We start from the raw sequence: 21861 nt of genomic DNA on the forward strand, positions 1-21861 counted from the left end.
ATACAGTTTAAAATTCTGATGCTTGCCTACAAAGCCAAAAATGGACCAGCTCCTTCATACCTTATGGAAATGGTCAAGAGTCGATTTGCACCTCGAGCCCTTCACGCTTCAAGTACTGCTCGGCTTGACCCGCCATCCCTCAAGATTCATGAAAGACACGCGACAAGATGCTTCTCTGTCCAGATGGTGGAACGAACTTCCACTGCTATCCATGGCTATCCGAACAGTGAACTCTCTCACGGTTTTCAAATGCAGACTGAAGACCCATCTCTTTGTAAAGCACTTATAAGCACTAATCTACTGAAGCATTGGTATAAATCGTAATTGCACTTTAGCTCTGGGAACAATTGCTAATTATTGCACTCACACTGCATTAGTCTTGTAGGTATTTCCGTCTTGCTAGGTATTGCTCTGTGTCTAATCTTATATTTTGTTGTCTTTTTTCTAGGTATCAGTACTGGCAACTGTTTATGGCAGTGCTTGAGCTCGAGTAGTTTGGACTTAAACCTGTCTATACTAGATAGAGATACATATTCTGACTAAACACTTAGCCCTTTTGTAAGTCGCTCTGGATAAGAGCGTCTGCTAAATGCCGTAAATGTAAATATGGTTGGGAAGGAGCCTGCAAGGCTGAGAGATACCAACTAGATATAGTTGGGTTCACCTCGATGCACAGTTTGGGTTCTGGAACTAATCCTCTCGAGAGGGTCTGGACTTTATTCTTCTCTGGAGTTGCCCATGGTGAAAGGTGGAGGGCAGGAGTGGGCTTATTGATAGTTCCCCAGCTCGCTGCCTGTGTGTTGGGATTTTTCCTGGTAGACAAGAGGGTTTCTTCCCTGCGCCTTGGGGAATTCCCTGCGCGGGTTGGGGAATGGACTCTTTCTGCCATTTGTGCTTATGTGCCAAATGGTAGGGCCAAGAACTCTGCCTTCTTGGAGTCCTTGGAGACAAATACTGGAAGGTGCCCCTTCTGGGGTTTTCATTGTTCTGTTGGGGGACTACAATGCTCATGTGGGCAACGCCAGTAGGACCTGGAAGGGTGTGATTGGGAGAAATGGTCCGATCTGAACCCGAGTGGTGTTCTGTTATTGGACTTCTGTGCTTGTCACAGTCTAACGAACATGTTACATAATGAACATGTTTGACCACAGAGGTGTCCATAAGTGCACATGGCACCAGGACACCTTAGGTCACAGTTGATCAACTTTGTAGTCATGTTGTCAGACTTGCGTCCGTGTGTTTTGGACCCTTGGGTATAAAGAGGAGCTGAGCTGACAACCAATCACCACCTGGTGAGTTAGATCAGATAGCAGGTGAGAATGTCGGATGAGACCTGGCAGACCCAAACGTATCATGAGGGCTTGTTAGGAACGTCTGGCATAGGAACCTGTCAGAAAGTCTTTAACTCCCACTTCCCAAGGGAGACTGGAGACATAGAGTCAGAGGGGGCCTTGTTCCGTGTCTCCATTGTCGATGCAGTGGAGCGGAGCTGTGGCTGTAAGGTTGTTGGTGCTCGTCATGGTAGCAATCCCCGAACTCAATGGTGGACACCTCGGGTAAGGGAGGCCATCATGCTGAAGAAAGAGTCCTATCGGGCCTGGTTGGCTTGTGGGACTCTTGAATCCCAGGGAAACTCCCAGGGAAATCCCAGGTTGAATCCCAGGTTGAATCCCAGGGAAACTGATAACTGCTTCTGGGGAAGCAGGCATCCTTACTTTTTCTGCACACACACTTTGACTATAAAGAATCTGGAATGAGAGAGGCAGTTCAGAGTTACTGTGGGAAGTGTAAGCTTCACATCATACTTTTTTTCACATCATACTTTTTGTACGGCGAAGCCATAGAAAGTGACTTTTGATCATTAGCAGTCATCTGGCAACTTCTGAGTGCAATTGTTGGCATTCAGAGAAAAGGCTAAATACTTTTGCACACCACACTTTTCAGTTTTTTATTTGTAAAAAATGCTTTGAATCATGTATAATTTTCTTCCCACTTCACAATTGTATTCCACTTTGTGTTCGTCCAATGGAATATATTTGTTTATGGTTGTAGTGTGACAAAATATGAAAAAGTTCAAGGGGTATGAACACTTTTGAAAGCCCCTGTATAGTTGTATATTTAAATATTCTTGCATAAGTAATGTTCCAGCCCTGGACCCTTTAGGCGTGTGTATACGTAGTCTGCATCTATATATGTACTTTCTGTGGGTGTGGCTGTTTGTGTATGTTTTCACCCGTCTCGTTAGTCCAATGTGTTACACGAGGTGCTCATTATGTTAAGTATATATTGTGTCAGTTAATTGTGTCCCGTGGTCGTCTTTGTGAGTCTTCTGTTACACGTTCTATGTTACATGTTCATTCAGTGCTATTAAACTCTAGTCACTTGTTTGGCCATTAAAACTTGTAAAATGTGTTGTCTAATAAACTCATCTCTGCATCCTGCTATACTTCTATCATGGCATATACTTTATATAATCTGTCTTAATATTCAGGACTTTTTTCATGAAAAACGTCATGATTTTTTTTTATATAGTTGTGTGAAGTTTTTTTTTTTTTTATTAAATGAATATGAAGTTAGAAAAAATTCTCTTGTCTAAAGAACAAATGCAAAATACAAGTAAAATAAAAGTACATTAAATATACACATATTATTTTGCATTAGCCTACAAGATCTCAGATCATGTTCTAATTAATTCCATACAGAAGGCTGATGCAATGTTATGACAGTCAGGTGACTGGATCACGATCACATGACCAGATCACTATCACATGACCCGATAACCAGGCAATGATGAAAAACCATTTAGTGTAAATACCTTACTCGAGCCAATTAATTCTGAGCACTAGTGGTGTAGTGGGCTGTAGTTTCAAATCTGTTGCGTGCTCTGCAGGTGTATGGTGTCCCATACACAGATTCCTTTTCCACAGGAAAAGGAGACTTGCCAACAAAGAAATATGAGATTGACAAATTGGCCTTTGTCCCCCACTGCATTGTTTTAGGACAATGGTTTTAGCATTGCATTTATGGTAGGTGTCTGTCAAGGGCTTAGAAAGTGTTGGGTACAATAGCAGCTCTTTGAAAGGAATCAAAAGCCTTGTCAATAGCTTTCCATCAGTGACATGTAATCTTGACATTTATTCACTGCAGACTTGGCAGAAAAGTTTCATTAATATTGCATGTGCTCGTGCAGAATGCAAGAGTGGACATAATGAATTATTAATCTAAGACATTTGGGCTTTTGCTGATTTGTTAATTTGGGTAAGTCATAGTTAACATAGTTTACATAGTCATCCTTCACCCTAACGTAGTCTACTCAGGTAGCAAGACATCATTCATTCGTTCATTCAAAACATACATCTAGGTAATTGATTTCCTGTGCAGATCTAAAAAAATAAATATTCAAATGGACATTAAGCTCATAAGCCAGTATCTTGCAGCCTTCATTGCAAGATAGGTGCTTGACCCCACATAAAATCTTCAGAATAATAGTTTGTTCCTTCAAGCATTTCGATTTGTGGGCTGTATGACTGGACCCAGGAGAGTACAGTCATGAGTTATGGTGAAAAAGGTTCCCAAGGCCATGAGTCCAGGACATGGGTGTTTTAATGGCTCCACACCTTGTGAGTGAGTGTCCAGCTCCTGGTCAATAATTCACAGGGCCAGGTTATGTTCACAAAAGCGGACATGTGTTCGGCTAATTAAAACAATGACCGGGAAACCAATCCAGCTAAAGGAAAAAGATATATGTATGCTGAAATAGTTAATTTGGACCTCATGTTGGGTATTAGTGTGTTACCTATCGCAATATCTGAAGGGCCTGATCCAGCAGTCCCATTTTAACATAGTCTTTGATGATATATTAGCCACTGCAGGATTTCTAGATGTGCACAAAGACCCTTGATGGATGTATGACACACTCATTTTGACTGTTGTGCTTTGTGTTTCACCTGTGCTCTGTTTGGGATTTCCCCCAGGCCAAGTGTTTTTCCAGGGCAGTGCCATTTGTCGGAGCTCAGGAGACATTTGATGCTCAGGCTGTAGAGAGCCGCACCTGTCACGTGAGGAGAGTTGCCTGCTACTCAGGTGTGTCCCAGGTGCCTTGACTAGCACACTCCTGCAGATTAAGGTAATCGGCTGACCAGAGCCCACGCTCTAACTACCAAAAATGCCACGTCTGAAAAACGACATTGCAATAAATATGATCAATGGTAAGTCGATCACGCTAATTTTGATTTATTGTTACTGACTCTTCGTAAGTAGCTCAGTGATGAGCATTAATACTGTTTCTGTTTAAAGAAAATCAGATATTATTTAAAACTGCAGTAACTTGAATGTTAGCTTGATTTCTAAGTAGTAGCTGTTTTGGAAATGTAGTCTAAAGGAAAGAAAGCATAGAAAGCATGTTTACTCCAAGAGAACCAAAGGTTTTTTGGTTTGTTTCTTGATTTTGCGTCGTAGCTGGAATGGATATTGATGCAGAGTTTAACAGCGAAAGTGATGGTAAGTCATATGCTGAAACATGTAAGCATGTATGCATTGTTCACTACACAGTAAAATGTTTGCCAGCATGTGGTGTTCTCTACACTGTAAGGTGTTTGACAGCATGTAGTGTTCACTACACAGTAAAATGTTTGGCAGCATGTGGTGTTCACTACACTGTAAGGTGTTTGACAGCATGTAGTGTTCACTACACAGTAAAATGTTTGGCAGCATGTGGTGTTCTCTAAACTGTAAGGTGTTTGGCAGCATGCGGTTACCAGGTGCATGAATATTCCTCCCCTCTGCGCAGAGGACTACAACAAGAGAGCAAAAACCAGAAAGAAAGCCAAACCTGCCACCCGTCAACACACACAGCGCTGGGCAGCAGACAGCGAGGAGGAGGAGGAGGACGAGGGCCTTCACGAGCGCCGAAGTGCAAAGAAGAAAAAGGAGAGCGGCAGGGACGGCGAGGACCGTCGACGTGGCGGGCGGGCGGAGACGGCCCGCGAGAAGAACGCATCTGAGAAGAGCGGGGAGCCGAGAGGGAGCACGATGAGAGGGAGAAGAAGGAGCAGAAAGGAGGAGGAGTATGAGAACAAAAAGGAGAAGAAGGGCAGCTACAAAGGAAGGAAAGAAAAGGGTGAAGACAAACGGGGAAAGGGCACCCCCTGCAGGTGCAGTATTCTGTAGAGCTGGCTTTCTCTGCATTTCATTGTAGGTGTTTGCCAATGCATGGGACCAAGTGTAAGGTTTAATCCAAAGCAGATTGCAGGTGTTACTATAAGGGATTATAGTACCTTACAGTGCTACAATAAACATAATGAAGTCTGAATAGCTTTTTTTCAAGGTTACACTAACAAGGACAGGTGTGAGGGCAGCTCTCTCTGCATACATCTCTTGATTGTACCACATTCACTGAACCAAGCAAATGGACCCATCCCATTTTATGAACTGGAGAACGAAGCCCAAACTGTGCTGATATTAATGGATAATCCGTACTGTAACTGCACTGAATGTACCTGGAGATTAGCTGACCTCATTTCAATGGCAGCGACTTTGAGAACATAGTGACAATATGTGAACTTGAACCAATCACAGGTGAAAATAATATGAGACAAAACACAGCAACATTTGTTTTTTAATTGTTGTGAACCAAAAATAGACAAAACGATCCCTTTTGTAACATTTTGTACATTACATGACATTGCAATGTAAAGCGTGTTTGTCAGCTTAGCAAGATGTCAGTGGTCAGGTTTCCATGTTTTATGGCTTTGAAAATAGTTAATATTTTATGAATACAGGCAAAACATTTTTTCTGTTTAATTTTAAAAGATAAACTCTTTTCCAAAAATGTAAACATCATGAAATTACATTGTATAAATGTTTGGACAGTAAAAAAAGAATGCAATAATTACATTGTACCTTTTTGTCCTTTATTGTCATCAAAAGGTTTTGGAAAAGTCATAGAATGCCAAAAAGAATGTATTCATTTAACTGTGAAACAAAAAAAAATTATTATTATAATGGAAATTATTATTATTATTATTATGTAATGATTTTTTTTATCAAGAAAAGTCTAATGCAAAGTGATCTAAGGAAAAAAAAAATTTTGTTTCCTTTTGTTGATCTGTGTTAAAATGTTTCATATGTGCATTCACCATTATACGATCTCATCTGCGTTCAGTTTGTTGTACTGCATTTTCATTGAATTAAGAGATTATGTTTAAATGATTGAAAATTTCCATTGGACATGATTGAGTATTGAGTCTGAAAGTGCTGTGTGAATTTTTCTGTGGCTTATTATTGTTGGAAGGTTTTGTCTGAATGGAGCTTTGAGCCTTTGGACATTTGCATGGCTTTGCCTCTTGCCTTCCAGAAGATTTGGAAGTGCTTCCAATATATTCAAACATGCCGCTCTAATGAACTCTTATTGATCTTGTATCACCTGTAATGTCTGCCACATCACAGTGCATCAACAACATGCACATCAACTCTGTGCATCAACAAGTTTCTCTCGGCAACTTTCCAGATCCGTATGGAGCGTGCGATTCACTCCAGACTGTGTGGGCTGCGGTTTGGTGACTGAGGCCTTTGGTTTCTCTCTCTGGCAGCTCACTCTCGTCCAGTGATTCGGACTCCGAGTCCCTGTCGGAAGGTGAACTGGCTGAGTTGCTGGAAGAAGTGGAAGAGAAGAAGAAATTGATTGGCACACTGCGGAGCAAACCATGGCACATGAAGAAGAGACTCCGTAGCTTTAAGTAAAATGGCCTTCTGTCTTCTTCGCTTACTGGTTGTGGGTCATCGATGCTACATGAAGTGTTGTTATGCTTTGTAGCACTCAAAATGCCCAACTAGCATGGACCAGGCTTAAGTTTAGTTTGTCATGTTTGACTAAAGCATTACGTTGCTCTTCTGCAGACCTAGACCAGTTTTGTGATGTCACAAGAAGGTGGGTGACCTCAACTTGACCTTCATACTATACTTTCATCTGCAAAAAGCTAGTTGATTTTGCTCATTAGCAAGAACTAGAAAGTACAATGAGAAAAGCAGCAAACTATGTATGGGTACTAGTAGCAAGAGAAGGTCCATCACGCCTCAGGTATTTCCTGGGTTTATAGTTCCAATATATTTCAGCTTAATGTAGTAACTGTAGTAAAAAAAAAAATATTTTCCAGTCAGCTGTAATAACCATCATTGCATGTTCATTCTATAGCCATCAATAAGGTGTAGTTTGCAAAAATAGCAGATGAGCGATGAATGTATCTTTCGTATCTTTCAAAGAAAAATGGCAAATCTATCCATACATCCACTCTCATCCGCTTTTCCGGGTTCAGGTCGTGGGGGCAGTAGCCTAAGCAAAGAGACCCAGGTTTCCCTCTTCCCAGCCACCTCTTACACCTCTTCTAACGGTCCGGTACAGCGTCCGCAATACTGCAGCCGCAGCACCGATCCGCCTGTCAATCTCTCGTTCCATTCTTCCCTCACTTGTGAACAAGAACCCGAGATACTTAAACTCCTCCACTTGAGGCAAGGACTCACTCCCGACCCAGAGAGGGCTCTCCACCCTTGGCCCAGTACCATGGTCTCAGTTTTAGAGGTGCTGATTCTCATCCCGGCTGTCTCGCACTCGGCTGCAAACTGATCCAGCGAGAGAAAATGGCAAATCATTTCACTTCAATGCAAGGAAAGCCAGTATGTTTCATTTGTGGAGAAGCCCTTGCTGTTCAAAAGCAATATTTAATGACATCTGCAAACTAAAAAATGATGCCATTCTCCAAGGAACGGTGCAATAAAGGAATGGTTGGTGCTAGGGAATAACTTGGTTGGTTAGCAAAAAAACATGATAGAAACTTTTAATCAAATTGAGCTCATAAAAAAATTAACCTATGCTTTGTCTATCATGCAAATATGCAAAAAACTGAATATTGTCATTTTGCCAGGCAAGCCCAGGAGTTTATAGAGGCGTTTGAAACCGTAATGGGCAATGTGAAGGGGACCAGCATCTACACTTTTAAAGCCATGATGAACAAGGTAGATCCTGGAATTACCCACAGACATTCATGCTCTGAGAAACCATGTCGTATCTTAATCATGCTGTCGTGGCTTCTTTCCTTTCCTTCTTTTTATGTGATTATAGAAACTGAACAAGTTGCAGCAAGAGTTTGAAAACTTGAAGAAGATGTTCACTCCTTGGCAAGGGAAAATAAAAAAAATAGAAAGTTGGTTGCATCTAAATTTCTTCTTATGTGGTCTTCGTATTTATTTCATCATATTCGTTTTTCTTATGTACATAGTAATTTGTAAAGGCTGCGTGGAGTCTACCAAACACATACGGAGTTCCAGTGTGTTGCCTGACCTGCAGTAATGTTGACACACACCTTGCTGACCCTCACCTGCACTCTCCTTCACCCGTCAGGTCACTTTGGCTCTACGGTGGCGTCCTACTTCATCTTCCTCAGGTGGCTGTTTCTCACCAATCTTATTCCGCTTGGCCTAGTGGTGGGGCTTATCATAATTCCTGAGGTAAATGGATGGTTTGTGAAACTTTTTTTTTGCAGAAACCACTCACACAAACAGATTAAGTGCTTAGTGATTTAGAAGAATTCAACAATTGTATCGTGTTCAAACTTTTTTCACAGAAGCGAGTTACTGACTAGGTATATAGTATATATATATAGTATATATATATAATCACAAGTAAGAAAATTTAAATCGAACATATAAACGTGATGCATAATCATGATGCGGTTTTCCTGTCTGTCAGTAGTGTTTGACTTTTTACTCTGCTAGTTTCTAGTAGTTAATTTGCTTGCTAAATCAAATGAACTGAAATTATGACATAGGCTATGTTTAATTTATGGTAAGAATGCAAACATGTTCTATCATGTGTGGATTTGTGGAGTTGTGTGGATGGCAAGCTGCCATCGTAATCAGAGTTATGTTACCTGTTTACCTGTGTAGACAGATTTACCTTACCTGTGTTTACCTGTGTAGTCAGAGTTACATTACTTGTGTTTTCTCTCTTCCCGGAGGCTCTGTGGGGGGCACCACATGGCTCTATTCCGAGGAAAACAATCCCTAGGAATGAGCAGGCCAGCGCCATGGACTTTGATGTCCTCTATGAATATGGCGTGAGGAAGTTGTCACGCTTTTCATATTCTTTAATTTATAATACTAAAGAATGATTAGAAAAGTCAAATAGTAATTTCTTTTGTTTGTTTTCAAAAGGGATATTTGAAGTACTCTCCTTTCTTTTATGGTTACTATGACAACAAGGAAAAGATTGGATACTTTGGGTATCCCCTACCCATGGCATATTTACTACTTGGACTCATACTTTTCATCTATATCCTGGTGGTAGTGATCAGGGTGTAAGTTTACTTGTTCCTAAAGCACTGTTGATATTGCTGTATATGATGACTGTTTATAGTTTACTCTATTCAGAGGTGTCACGTCTGGCTCCACCCCTACCTGTCAATCTTGTTTTTTAGATCCTTTAAGCTCCTCCTCTATCTGTCTATCATGTTGTTATTTTGGTTTCTATGTGCTTCGTTCAGTCTGTCACACCTTGTCGTTGGTATACCTGCCCTCTGATCAGTTTCAGTCGTCTATATTTTGTTTAGTTCCTTATTGGTATTTATTCTTTGCATCTTTTCCATGTGGGTCACAGTTAATTAGTGTTACTGCTCAGGCAAAGTTCAAGTTCAAGTTTAAGATCAAGTTTATGTTATTTCTATGTTGCTGTTTCATGCCCTGTATATGGTTATGTCTAAATGTAAGTTGTTCATTGTTCATATTCTCTTGCTTTCTCTCCCTGTGCTCTTAACCCCACTCTCATCTCACTCTCATCTCACTCTTATCTGTCAAACCCTTATGATTCCTTTGTTGTTTTTGTCTATTTTTGTATGTATGCATTTTATATTCTCAGTTATTTGGTTTACTCTTGATTATTCTAGTTAGCCTGTTGTATTACTACTGAGTCCCTGTCCTGCTTGGAATATTTGTTTATTGAATTCTCTGTGTTATCTCTGAGGTAATCAGTTTGATTATTGTAAATGCAGAAATTATATTACATGTTTCCCAGTCAACTCCCGTGGAAAAGAACTTTTATTCATTGCTTTAATTTGTGGCTAGTCATGATAACACATCATGAACATACATCTCTGATTTAGGTAATTGTCGGTTCCTCTTATAGGATGGCGAAGAATGCGAGTGAGTCAGATAACATTGGAGACGAGGATGTCTTCAAGTTCTCCTGGAAGGTTTTCACAAGCTGGGAATACGTCATCGGGAACACGGAGACAGCAGAAGAAAAGAGTGCTGCCATCACATTTGGCTTCAAGGTCAGAAGAACGAGATCTTCTGCTTTCAGTTACTCACGCAATTATTTAATCGTAAGATAATAGAATAGCTTATCAGAATGACCTCCCTCTGACTGTTTATGAACATGACAGGTTTTGATGATCAGCTAATGGGTCAAATCAGGCATGTTAGAATATGCAAAAAGATGTGCTGAAAGGCAATGTCGGAAACGCATCAGAAATTATTCAGCCAATTCGCTTCTAAAACAACTCGTGCATTTGAGGGTTGACACTTTAAGTGAGGCGCGCCTAATTCCTGTTCTGAAGATCAACCATTCTGCTGAATACAGTCTACCAAATGTTATCGAGTCAAACAAGACCTTTAGTAGCATCTGAACATTAGAGCCAGGAAGGCTTAACTATGGAAGGCAGTGGATCTCCAAGTCTGGGGTCAATGATCTCAAAGTGTGCAGCATGCAAGGAGTCATAGGCCAGCTACAGCTGAAAATGAGCTGCGGCTCTTTTCTCTGGCTCTGACCAGTTTGCTCTGGTGGTCAGTGCTGTTCACTAGACACTGCGTGAGAAGCATGGAGCATGGTCCGTCCCTTGTGGTCCTCAATGCCAGATTTCAGGACATCGGGAGGCTCTGTCTGACCTTTGCCTTTGTGCCTGCAGGAATCTTTAGTTGACGACTTGAGGCACTTCAAGAACGAGAACCCATATAAAAGGTGGTTTCTGCGCTTTGTCGCCAACGTGCTAATCCTGTCCTGCCTGACAGGAAGTGGATATCTTATATATACTGTGGCAAAAAGACAGCAAAAGTTTTCCAAAATGGATCGCAGTCAAGTATCCTGGTTGCAGAAAAATGAGGTAAATGTCTTCTGACTTATTTTTTGCTCTTAATTGCCAGTTTGTTGACGATTGTTCTGCAATTTCATCATTTCCAAATATGAAGCTGTGCATACTTATAGCCTACTGTTTATACACTTATTTATTCCCCTTTAAGTTGTCATTGATTAATATATATTTATGTTAATATGTTTGTTGGTTTTATGATGCCCTGTTAATAATTTTTTTCCTAATAAAGCTTGTCATGTCTTGCAAAGGTGGAGGTTGTCATTGCACTATTAGGCATGTTTATCCCGCCTCTGTTTGAGGGCATTTCTGAGCTGGAAGACTACCACCCCCGCGTTGCCCTGTGGTGGCAGCTTAGTCGCCTGTTTGCCCTTTTCGTGGGCAACATTTACACCTTTGTGTTTACTGTGATCGGAGATGTCACTGACCAGGTACAATAGACTTAAACGACAATTTTTTTGTGCACCATGAATGTGGTACTGTGGTAGGATATTTTCTCATGTTTTACATGTACGTTTGTACAGAAGGGTCTAGACTCTGGTGTTAATACAAAGACCCGTTCTTAAATTCTGTTCTATGAGTATATGGTTATACCTAATGAATGATCCAGCTGCACAAATACCTATCCTTTCTTGTCCTCCAATGGAGTCCAGCTAAGTGATATAATCACTAGGAAGTAACAGTCCTTGTTTGGTAATTACTGTTTTCTCATTGGTTGATTACATCTTTAGAACTTCAGATCAGTTAAGATATTGCTGTTTTGAATATCTGTGTTGCCGTAGTGTTGGGAATTGTGTCTTTTGTCAGTGACAGCACTTTCTGCATGATGACAGAAGATTAATTGAACGTTGTAATGGAAGCTTTTCTCATTATCATTAAAAGGGGTTCAGGAGACGTGTGCTCAAGGCATTATTTTGTAATGTGAACAGTAATAGCAAGAAGAAAGCCAGAATCAAATAATTTAATTTAAAATAAATGCAGTCAAAACAACACAACTGTAAATAAACAGCAACAATGAACCACTTAAAGCACATTACCCCTCTTATGACACCAAACACATAATAAAAGTGCATTAGTATACTGAGTTCACATAAAAAAAATTCAGTATTTAGAATTCGTAAGTTTTTTCTTGGCTTAACGTTTACAGCTACAAACCGAGATGATGATAAAGAATGGAAGCAACTTTGCTCTGCAGCAGTACTATGAAAACTACACACTGTACTACAACGTGACGGAGAACATCCCCCCGCCACACACTGACCCTGCCGATGTCATCAGGGGACCCTGCTGGGAGACCCAAGTGGGCATTGTGGGTATTGACCTGAACAAGCTGATACTGTTTTAATGCCCAACTGCACAGCCTGAATATATTTAGCCTAACATATTTAACCACATGTAAATCAAATTTAAGTTTCTCCACTGCAGCTTTTTGTACATTTAATGTTGATGAAAATTATTAACTCTTGCCCTTGCAAAATACATTGGAATAATTCACTATTCATTCAGTTTGCATCATATTAAAGTGTACTACAATGTCACGTTTCTTCACTGTTAACAATAGCAATCCTGGTACTTTCTAGACCAATTGCAGTTGTTTTTGTCATGCAGTTCTACTCAGTTTAATTTTTTCCTATAATATGTTGCAATGTTTACTTTCTGTTGCACTGTTTAGGGGTTTTTGAAGCTAATAGTATCAGATCTGCAAGTGGCGTATCTCAGCATCCTGGTCTCAGACATCATCAGAGGTTTGCTTGTTCGCTACCTCAACTACTGCTGGTGCTGGGACCTGGAGGCCATATATGTGAGCTCTCGCTGTTTCCTTGTTGCTTTGTGTGATTTTCACTTCTGATGTGCATTGATCCAGGGACACACTTAATTACAGAATGGGAGGAGGGGCATGGAGGAGGAGCACCTAACCAATCACCTTTTACCATTATGCCATTCATTTAATAATGTGAGCATATTTGTGTTTCTTGTTTTGCAGCCATCTTATGGAGAGTTTGACATCAGCTCAAATGTACTCGCCATCATTTTCAACCAGGGAATGGTCTTGTAAGAATGTGTAAAATCTGAGTAATTTGAGGATCGCATATTTGTGTTTGAATATCTGTGTGTGCACATGCATGATCACGTGTGTGTGTGTGTGTGTGTGTGTGTGTGTGTTTCAGGATGGGTACATTCTTCTGTCCAGGACTGATGAGTATTAATATCCTGCGTCTGGTCACTTCAATGTACTTGCAATGCTGGGCTTTAAAAACCAGCAATATTCCCAACAAAAGAATATTTCAGGCCTCACGGACCAGCAACGTTTTCATGGGCATCCTTCTGTTTGTGCTCTTCTTCTGTCTGATTCCTGTCATCATCATCATCATGACTCTGTCTCCGTCCTTTGACTGCGGTCCCTTCAGGTCCTGTACATGTGCACCTACATACCTCCGACACACATTGGTGTAGTTAAGAAACTTTTGCCCCTAGCAAAATGTCAGACTACTCCATATTCATCCCTAAAACACCACCCTTCACCTCAACCTACTCCATATTCATACCTAACACACCAAACTTCACCTCAACCTACTCCATATTCATACCTAACACACCACCCTTCACCTCAACCTACTCTATATTCATACCTAACACACCACCCTTCACCTCAACCTACTCCATATTCATACCTAACACACCACCCTTCACCTCAACCTACTCCATATTCATACCTAACACACCAATCTTCACCTCAACCTACTCCATATTCATACCTAACACACCAACCTTCACCTCAACCTACTCCATATTCATACCTAACACACCACCCTTCACCTCAACCTACTACATATTCATACCTAACACACCACCCTTCACCTCAACCTACTCTATATTCATACCTAACACACCACCCTTCACCTCAACATACTCCATATTCATACCTAACACACAACCATTCACCTCAACCTACTCCATATTCATACCTAACACACTACCCTTCACCTCAACCTACTCCATATTCATACCTAACACACCACCCTTCACCTCAACATATTTTTTCATACCTGTCCCATGAATTGCAGAGATATTATCAGTAAATTGTCAGTTATCTCTGAATATTTTCAAATTGGGTTCATTTATAGCTAGGTTGAGGATTCTTATGGGTCAGTCAGGCAATGGGAGGTAACCAATCAATCTGTCCATACATCCGTCCAATCCATGCACACATAAGAAGTGGCTTTATCCTTTATTGACTCCTTTACTGACACTGGTTGGTCCCCTGAGCAGTGGGAGAAATAAGATGTACGACGTGCTCACCAGTATGATCCAGGAGTTTCCAGCATTTATGAAAACTACAATCAACTATGTATTTAACCCAGGAGTCATGATGTCCATGTTGATATTTATGATGTAAGTGCTTGGTGACTTTATCTCCACACCATTTATTCTCCATGCTTTATGTGCAAGCAAGACTGATCTATGTTTACCAACAAAATCATGTTCTTCAGGGTACGTATAATATATCTAAGAAATATGATACAGCTACTAGTAATGTCTATTTCAGATATCTATTCATGAAATATTTTATTGACCTTGCAACGATCTTTAATATAAGTGTATACTAGGTTTTGCATAGAAAGAACATGGTCCTCACTGATTTTGACACCATAATGACGCCATAGACACCATAGAAACTTTCATGAATAGAAACATGCAGATGCAGCTTTCATGGTTTGTGCAGGCTGGTAATCTACTACCTGCTGAAGGTCTCTGCAGGCTACCACAAAACCAACATGGAGCTGAAAAAGAGGTTGGAAAAAGTGTGTGTCACAATCCATTTATAGTTTCGTTATTTTATTTCATCATGGCAAAAAAATTGTCTAATCGATTGTCTGAATCCTCTGACAATTTTGTTAATTAATATGTTATTCATTTGTTAAGTAATTAATCTGATACACTTGGTGGATTGCATTTATCTGTTCAAACTATATACTCTAGCCATGTTTGAATCATATTTGATTTTAGGAAAAAGAAAAGAACAGGAAGACCAAGAAGGTGATGAAGGATGAGGGTGATGATGATCTGTTCGACGGAGCCCTGATGCCACGATGTCCTCCATGTCAGTATGGCTGTGTACTTCACTGATCTTTTTCTTGGGCTTCTGTTGGCTTGTTAATGTGATCACTTGTTTAGTGGTGCTTTGTTTACTGGTGTTGGTGAACAAAGGTTTTCAGTCGAGTCTTCATGATTTCTCATTTTAGAATTAGATAACTAATTAGGCTAGAGTTTGATCGAATATGCATACTAAGTTTCCTCCTCTTTGAACCTTAGATAAACCACCAAGGCCACCCTTTGATCATGAATTATCAATGGTAAATGGGGTGACAGCATCCAGTGGAAGAGTTCCCTTCGAGAAGGACATGCCATTGGCTGATGAAAATCCATGGGCTCCAGTGACCCGCCCACTAATCCCCAGGTCTCTGGGGCCACTGCCAGGTTATGGCCATTTACTTCCTCCAGGACTTCTCCAAGGCAGAATAGGACCTCCACCACTGATATAGGGAGTAGGACCTCCACCAGTGACATAGGGAATAGGACCTCCACTAGTGATATAGGGAATAGGACCTCCACCAGTGATATAGGGAATAGGACCTCCACCAGTGATATAGGGAATAGGACCTCCACTAGTGATATAAGGAATAGGACCTCCACCAGTGATATAGGGAATAGGACCTCCACTAGTGATATAGGGAATAGGACCTCCACTAGTGATATAAGGAATAGGACCTCCACTAGTGATATAAGGAATAGGACCTCCACTAGTGATATAAGGAATAGGACCTCCACTAGTGATATAGGGAATAGGACCTCCACTAGTGATATAGGGAATAGGACCTCCACTAGTGATATAAGGAATAGGACCTCCACTAGTGATATAGGGAATAGGACCTCCACTAGTGATATAGGGAATAGGACCTCCACTAGTGATATAAGGAATAGGACCTCCACTAGTGATATAAGGAATAGGACCTCCACTAGTGATATAAGGAATAGGACCTCCACTAGTGATATAGGGAATAGGACCTCCACTAGTGATATAGGAAATAGGACCTCCACTAGTGATATAAGGAATAGGACCTCCACTAGTGATATAGGGAATAGGACCTCCACTAGTGATATAGGGAATAGGACCTCCACTAGTGATATAGGGAATAGGACCTCCACTAGTGATATAGGGAATAGGACCTCCACTAGTGATATAGGGAATAGGACCTCCACTAGTGATATAGGGAATAGGACCTCCACTAGTGATATAAGGAATAGGACCTCCACTAGTGATATAAGGAATAGGACCTCCACTAGTGATATAGGGAATAGGACCTCCACTAGTGATATAGGGAATAGGACCTCCACTAGTGATATAGGGAATAGGACCTCCACTAGTGATATAAGGAATAGGACCTCCACTAGTGATATAGGGAATAGGACCTCCACTAGTGATATAGGGAATAGGACCTCCACTAGTGATATAGGGAATAGGACCTCCACTAGTGATATAAGGAATAGGACCTCCACTAGTGATATAAGGAATAGGACCTCCACTAGTGATATAGGGAATAGGACCTCCACTAGTGATATAGGAAATAGGACCTCCACTAGTGATATAAGGAATAGGACCTCCACTAGTGATATAGGGAATAGGACCTCCACTAGTGATATAGGGAATAGGACCTCCACTAGTGATATAGGGAATAGGACCTCCACTAGTGATATAAGGAATAGGACCTCCACTAGTGATATAGGGAATAGGACCTCCACTAGTGATATAGGGAATAGGACCTCCACTAGTGATATAGGGAATAGGACCTCCACTAGTGATATAGGAAATAGGACCTCCACTAGTGATATAAGGAATAGGACCTCCACTAGTGATATAAGGAATAGGACCTCCACTAGTGATATACGGACAAGATTGTGCACCAAGAACCACCAAGACAAGAACAACAAGAATGTTGTTGTTTCTCCCTTAAAGTTTCTAATTTCACTGCAATCATATGATCAATGATTATGCCCTTAATTTGTGCACTGTTGGATAACTGCAACAAATAATGGAAAAAGGGTGAGGAGCAATAACCAATCATATGTTAGCAGGTGTCACATGTGTTAGCAGGTGTGACATAGTCACATTCCTAGTAGTGTCCACTGGTCAACTTTGTACGATCAAATCAGTGTGGTTATGTGTTTAGGTGTCTGGTTTGTTTTATGTGTTAAAGTAGGTATGCTGACGAACCAACATTAGATGCGAAAAATTCTGGCTCAGTAATGTGTTCCAAACTACGTTGTACTTTTGTAAGGGTGTCATATAACATCACTCCTCACCGCCTAGCAGGTGTATGTTTTTTTCCTGAATAATACTGTGACTTCGTCAAGCACAACCCAGCCAGTCATCAGGCACTATTTATAGTCAACTCTGAGGCGATTTCAGGTCGGGAGACCAGCGATAAGATACTTTGTTGTTTTCAAGCGGTCTGTTTTCTTCATCAACGCTCCGGACACCATCGAAATATATGTGGACCTAAAAATACAGCTTTTATCTCAATACTGACCAAATTTAATCGAAATCCGTGCAGGCGAAAGTATTTTACTAGACCGCAGAAAATAAGTAGTCATGATTGACATTTGTGTATCGAACGTCACAGTAGCTAGCAACTTTAGGCTAAAAGCGGCGTCTCGGTTTAACTTGTTCCCACAGTGTTTTCTTGAAATCGGTACTGATACCAGTGTTGTGTAGTTTAATCTCATTGTTTTCTGATATAACTTGTTGTTAAATGGTAATATAGTTAACATCACTTCGAATTAGATTATGATTATGATTAATTATTAATTATGATTAATTAGAATTAGATTATGTGAATTTCAGTCACATGACTTCTATTGTAATTCATGTATTATATTTTAATGTGATACATGATATTATAAATATCATAACTTTATCAATTCTCAACCAATTTTCAAAATCCAGGAATCATTTTAAAGGTCTATTTCAGCTCTGTCTAGATATGTGATTCTTTTTAAGCTTGGGGCTGTTTGAAAACTTTGTCATCATACCTAGTTAAAGTAATCGCCGTATTCCTTGGATTTCTGTTACACGTCAAATGTTTCTGTTTTATATGATTTACTGCGTGTAGCAAGTCTGAGGTTCTAGAAATGTTGTTGCGTAGTATTATTTTCTTAACAACACAGTCAGTTGAGATTATAGTTATTCCTTTTGATTTCTGCCTCTTATTGTCAGTGTGTGCATATGGTTTCGGGGTTCTGGCATCATAATCTATACGTTATTCTATTCATTTGAGGTATTCCTCCCGTTTCCTAAATATTATTTTTGCTAGATTCTGATTTGTTATTTGTGTGTTCATGTCTATAATATACCTCTCATATACTCCATGTCGTGTAATTAAGGTGAATTTATGTATATCATACCTTGCTGGTCACGTAAACAAAACTTGAATTTGCGAGTTGGTTTTGTTTCTCTGTGCTTCTCCTTACTCAGTCCAATAAACTCTCATCTCCCTCGCAATTGTGTCCTTCTACGATTCAGCCTGAAGCGAGATCATTACAGTAGGTCTAACTGTCACTTTGAATGGTGGTCAAAGAATCCCTAGAATTAGGGAAACAGGCCCTTTATTACAGACATTACTGTGACAGGCAGGGTGAGCAACTAAAAAAGGAAGCGATCACGCCAAGTCTCAGGGAAAGAGGATGGTTTAATAGAAAGTGCGCAAACCAAAAACCCGTGACATCGTTCCAAATGAAGGAAATAATAACAAGCAGTCAACTGGTACAAAGACAAGACATATATAGACGAACAAACGACCCTCAGGTGAGATGGATCACGGGTCCCGCCCACCTGAGGGACGAACATCACGTGACCAAAAACAGGACATCTGCCACTGTAAACGGGGGCGACCGGCAGGGGGCCCCCCCACAACGTGACAATTACAAAGTGTAGAATTGCATTAAGCAGATGACAAAGCCAGTATCTGTTGCATGGGTTTATTACAATTTGGTGTTGGGCAGCAAACAAATTAACACAGCAAACAACTGAAAAGCAATACATATATTTTTTTATACCGGCCACTTTATTAGGTACACCTTGTTAGTACGGAGTTGGACCATCTTCTGCCTTCAGAACTGCCTTAATCCTTTGTGGCATAGATTCAATAAGGTACTGCAAACATTCCTCAGAGATTCTGGTCCATAATGACTTGACAGCATCACACAATTGCTGCAGATTTGTCAGCTGCACATCCATGATGCGAATCTCCTGTTCCACAACATCCCAAAAGTGCTCTATTGGATTGAGATCTGGTGACTGTGTAGGCCATTCGAGTACAGTGACCTCATTGACATGTTCAAGAAACCAGTCTGAGACGACAGTCTGAGCGCTTTATAACATGGCGTGTTATCCTGCTGGAAGTAGCCATCATATGATGGGTACACTGTGGCCAAAAAGAAATGGACATGGTCAACAACAATACTCAGGTTGGCTGTGGCATTGACACGATGCTCAATTGCAGAGGTGGAAAGAGTACTGAAAATTTGTAATTGAGTAAAAGTATCATTACTTTGCCTAAAATCTGCTCAGAGTAAAAGTAAAATTACCCATCTCAAAATTTACTCGAGTAAAAGTACAAAATTACTTCATTTAAAATGTAATTTGAGTAAAAGTTACTTAGTTACTTTCAGTTATTTAATGCATGGATGAATCATGAACCAAATTCAGCACAAGTTGTTTTAGTCGATTTCAAAGTGTATTTAAGTGCACATCCACACTTGTAAAAAGATTAGCTGGACTCAGGAACATACTTCCTCACAGCACAAGGACAGTCACAACCTGTACCATAAAGTGCAAACAATTTTCAGTCCTATTGTCCAACGGACAACACTATGATAAGAATAAAGAAATTAAAATTACAAATTATTCAAAAAACAAAATGCACACAAAATTAAGTGCCCACAAGATGCCACAAATCAAACTAAAATGCAACAGGATTCCACTACTCACAATAAAATGCCCACAGGATCCCACATCAAAAATTAAAAAATGCTCATAGGATCCCACAATTTAAAAGTAAGTGCTCACAGGATCCAACTATTCAAAATACAGTGCTCACCGGATCCCACTATTCACAATAAAATGCCCACAGGTTCCCACAGAACCTGATAGATAGAAGATTTAAAAATAGAACAATCTCATCCTTTTGGAAAAAAAAGTGCACCAGATTACAACCTGATTATGAGACAATGGAAAGGGCGCGCGCAAGGCAAGGCCATGCAATTGGCCTTTAGTTCTGGGACTCAGAAGTTTAAATTTCTGCCCGCATTTAGTTTTTCACCATCAATATTTTTTTACTCAGTAATGTGAAGGCGTTCAAATGTAGTGAAGTAAAACTACTTGGGTCAAAATGTACTCAAGTAAAAGTAAAAATTACATATTTCAAAAACTACTCAGAAAATTACAAATTACTCATAAAAAGTACTCAGTTACAGTAATGTGAGTAAATGTAATTAGTTACTTTCCACCCCTGCTCAATTGGTACTAATGGGCCCAATGTGTGCCAGGAAAATATCCCCCACACCATTGCACTACCAACACCAGCATGAACCGTTTATACAAGGCAGGATGGATCCATGCTTCCATGTTGACGCCAAATTCTGACCCTACCATCCAAATGTTGCAGCAGAAATCGAGACTCAGCAGACCAGGCAATGTTTTTCCAATTTTCTATTGTGCAATTTTTCTGAGCCTGTGAGAATTGTAGTCTCAATTTCCTGTTCTTAACTAACAGGGGGGCACCTGGTGTGGTCTTCTGCTGCTGTAGCCCATCCACCTAAAGGTTCGACGTTTTGTGCATTCATAAATGCTCTTCTGCATCCCTCAGTTGTAACGACTGGTTATTTGAGTTACTTTTGCTGTTCTATCAGCTCGAACCAGTCTGGCCATTCTTCTCTGACCTCTGGCATCAACAAGGCATTTGTGCCCACAGAACTGCCGCTCACTGGATATTTTCTCTTTTTCAGACCATTCTCTGTAAACCCTAGAGATGGTTGTGCATGATCCCAGTAGATCAGCAGTTTCTGAAATATTTAGATCAGCCTGTCTGGCACCAACAATCATGCCACATTCAAAGTCACTTAAATAACCTTTCTTCCCCATTCTGATGCTCAGTTTAAACTGCAGCAGATCGTCTTGGCCATGTCTACATGACTAAATGCATTGAGTTTCTACCATGTGATTGGCTGATTCAACATTTGCGTTAAAGAGCAGTTGGACAGGTGTACCTAATAAAGGGGCCGGTGAGTGTAGTGTTGTATAATTATATAATAACCCTAACCCTTACCCATCATCACCTAACCCTAACCCTAACCCTAACCCTTACCCATCACAACTGACCCTAACCCTAACCCATCACCACCTGTCTGTTCCAAGCAGCCAAAGTTCATGTCATGGTCAGTTCATGCATATTCCATATGTTCTCTGATGGCTGACCACATGTCCCCGGGTTTCATCTGCTCTGCTGCCTAGCTTCAGTGTGTGAGTACTAGAGTTTGTCTGTCTGTGTGTGTGTGCATGTGAGCATCAGAGTGTGTGTAAGCACCAGAGTGTGTGTGTAAGCACTAGAGTGTGTGTGTAAGCACCAGAGTGTGTGTGTAAGCACTAGAGTGTGTGCCAGGGTTTCTT

The 21861-nt window shown here is 40.5% G+C and overlaps 1 protein-coding gene across 1 annotated transcript in view; it reads left to right on the top strand.

Annotated features, from left to right (window-relative positions):
* Positions 1-15809, top strand: part of LOC143510048 (transmembrane channel-like protein 2-B) — a 69251-nt gene extending 53442 nt beyond the window's left edge. Inside the window, exons 3-20 of the mRNA XM_076999037.1 lie at positions 3975-4208; positions 4459-4500; positions 4790-5153; positions 6591-6737; positions 7920-8010; positions 8117-8198; positions 8396-8502; positions 9012-9110; positions 9208-9350; positions 10175-10322; positions 10956-11150; positions 11387-11566; positions 12283-12444; positions 12808-12936; positions 13120-14528; positions 14860-14938; positions 15144-15237; positions 15450-15809. Coding sequence (XP_076855152.1) covers positions 4166-4208; positions 4459-4500; positions 4790-5153; positions 6591-6737; positions 7920-8010; positions 8117-8198; positions 8396-8502; positions 9012-9110; positions 9208-9350; positions 10175-10322; positions 10956-11150; positions 11387-11566; positions 12283-12444; positions 12808-12936; positions 13120-13191 — 2004 coding nt within the window. The 5' untranslated portion in view covers positions 3975-4165 and the 3' untranslated portion in view covers positions 13192-14528; positions 14860-14938; positions 15144-15237; positions 15450-15809. The remainder of the gene's footprint in view (positions 1-3974; positions 4209-4458; positions 4501-4789; positions 5154-6590; positions 6738-7919; positions 8011-8116; positions 8199-8395; positions 8503-9011; positions 9111-9207; positions 9351-10174; positions 10323-10955; positions 11151-11386; positions 11567-12282; positions 12445-12807; positions 12937-13119; positions 14529-14859; positions 14939-15143; positions 15238-15449) is intronic.
* Positions 15810-21861: the final 6052 nt, after the last annotated feature.

Source organism: Brachyhypopomus gauderio, chromosome 3 (genome assembly GCF_052324685.1).
Source record: "Brachyhypopomus gauderio isolate BG-103 chromosome 3, BGAUD_0.2, whole genome shotgun sequence".
Taxonomy (NCBI): Eukaryota; Metazoa; Chordata; class Actinopteri; order Gymnotiformes; family Hypopomidae; genus Brachyhypopomus; species Brachyhypopomus gauderio.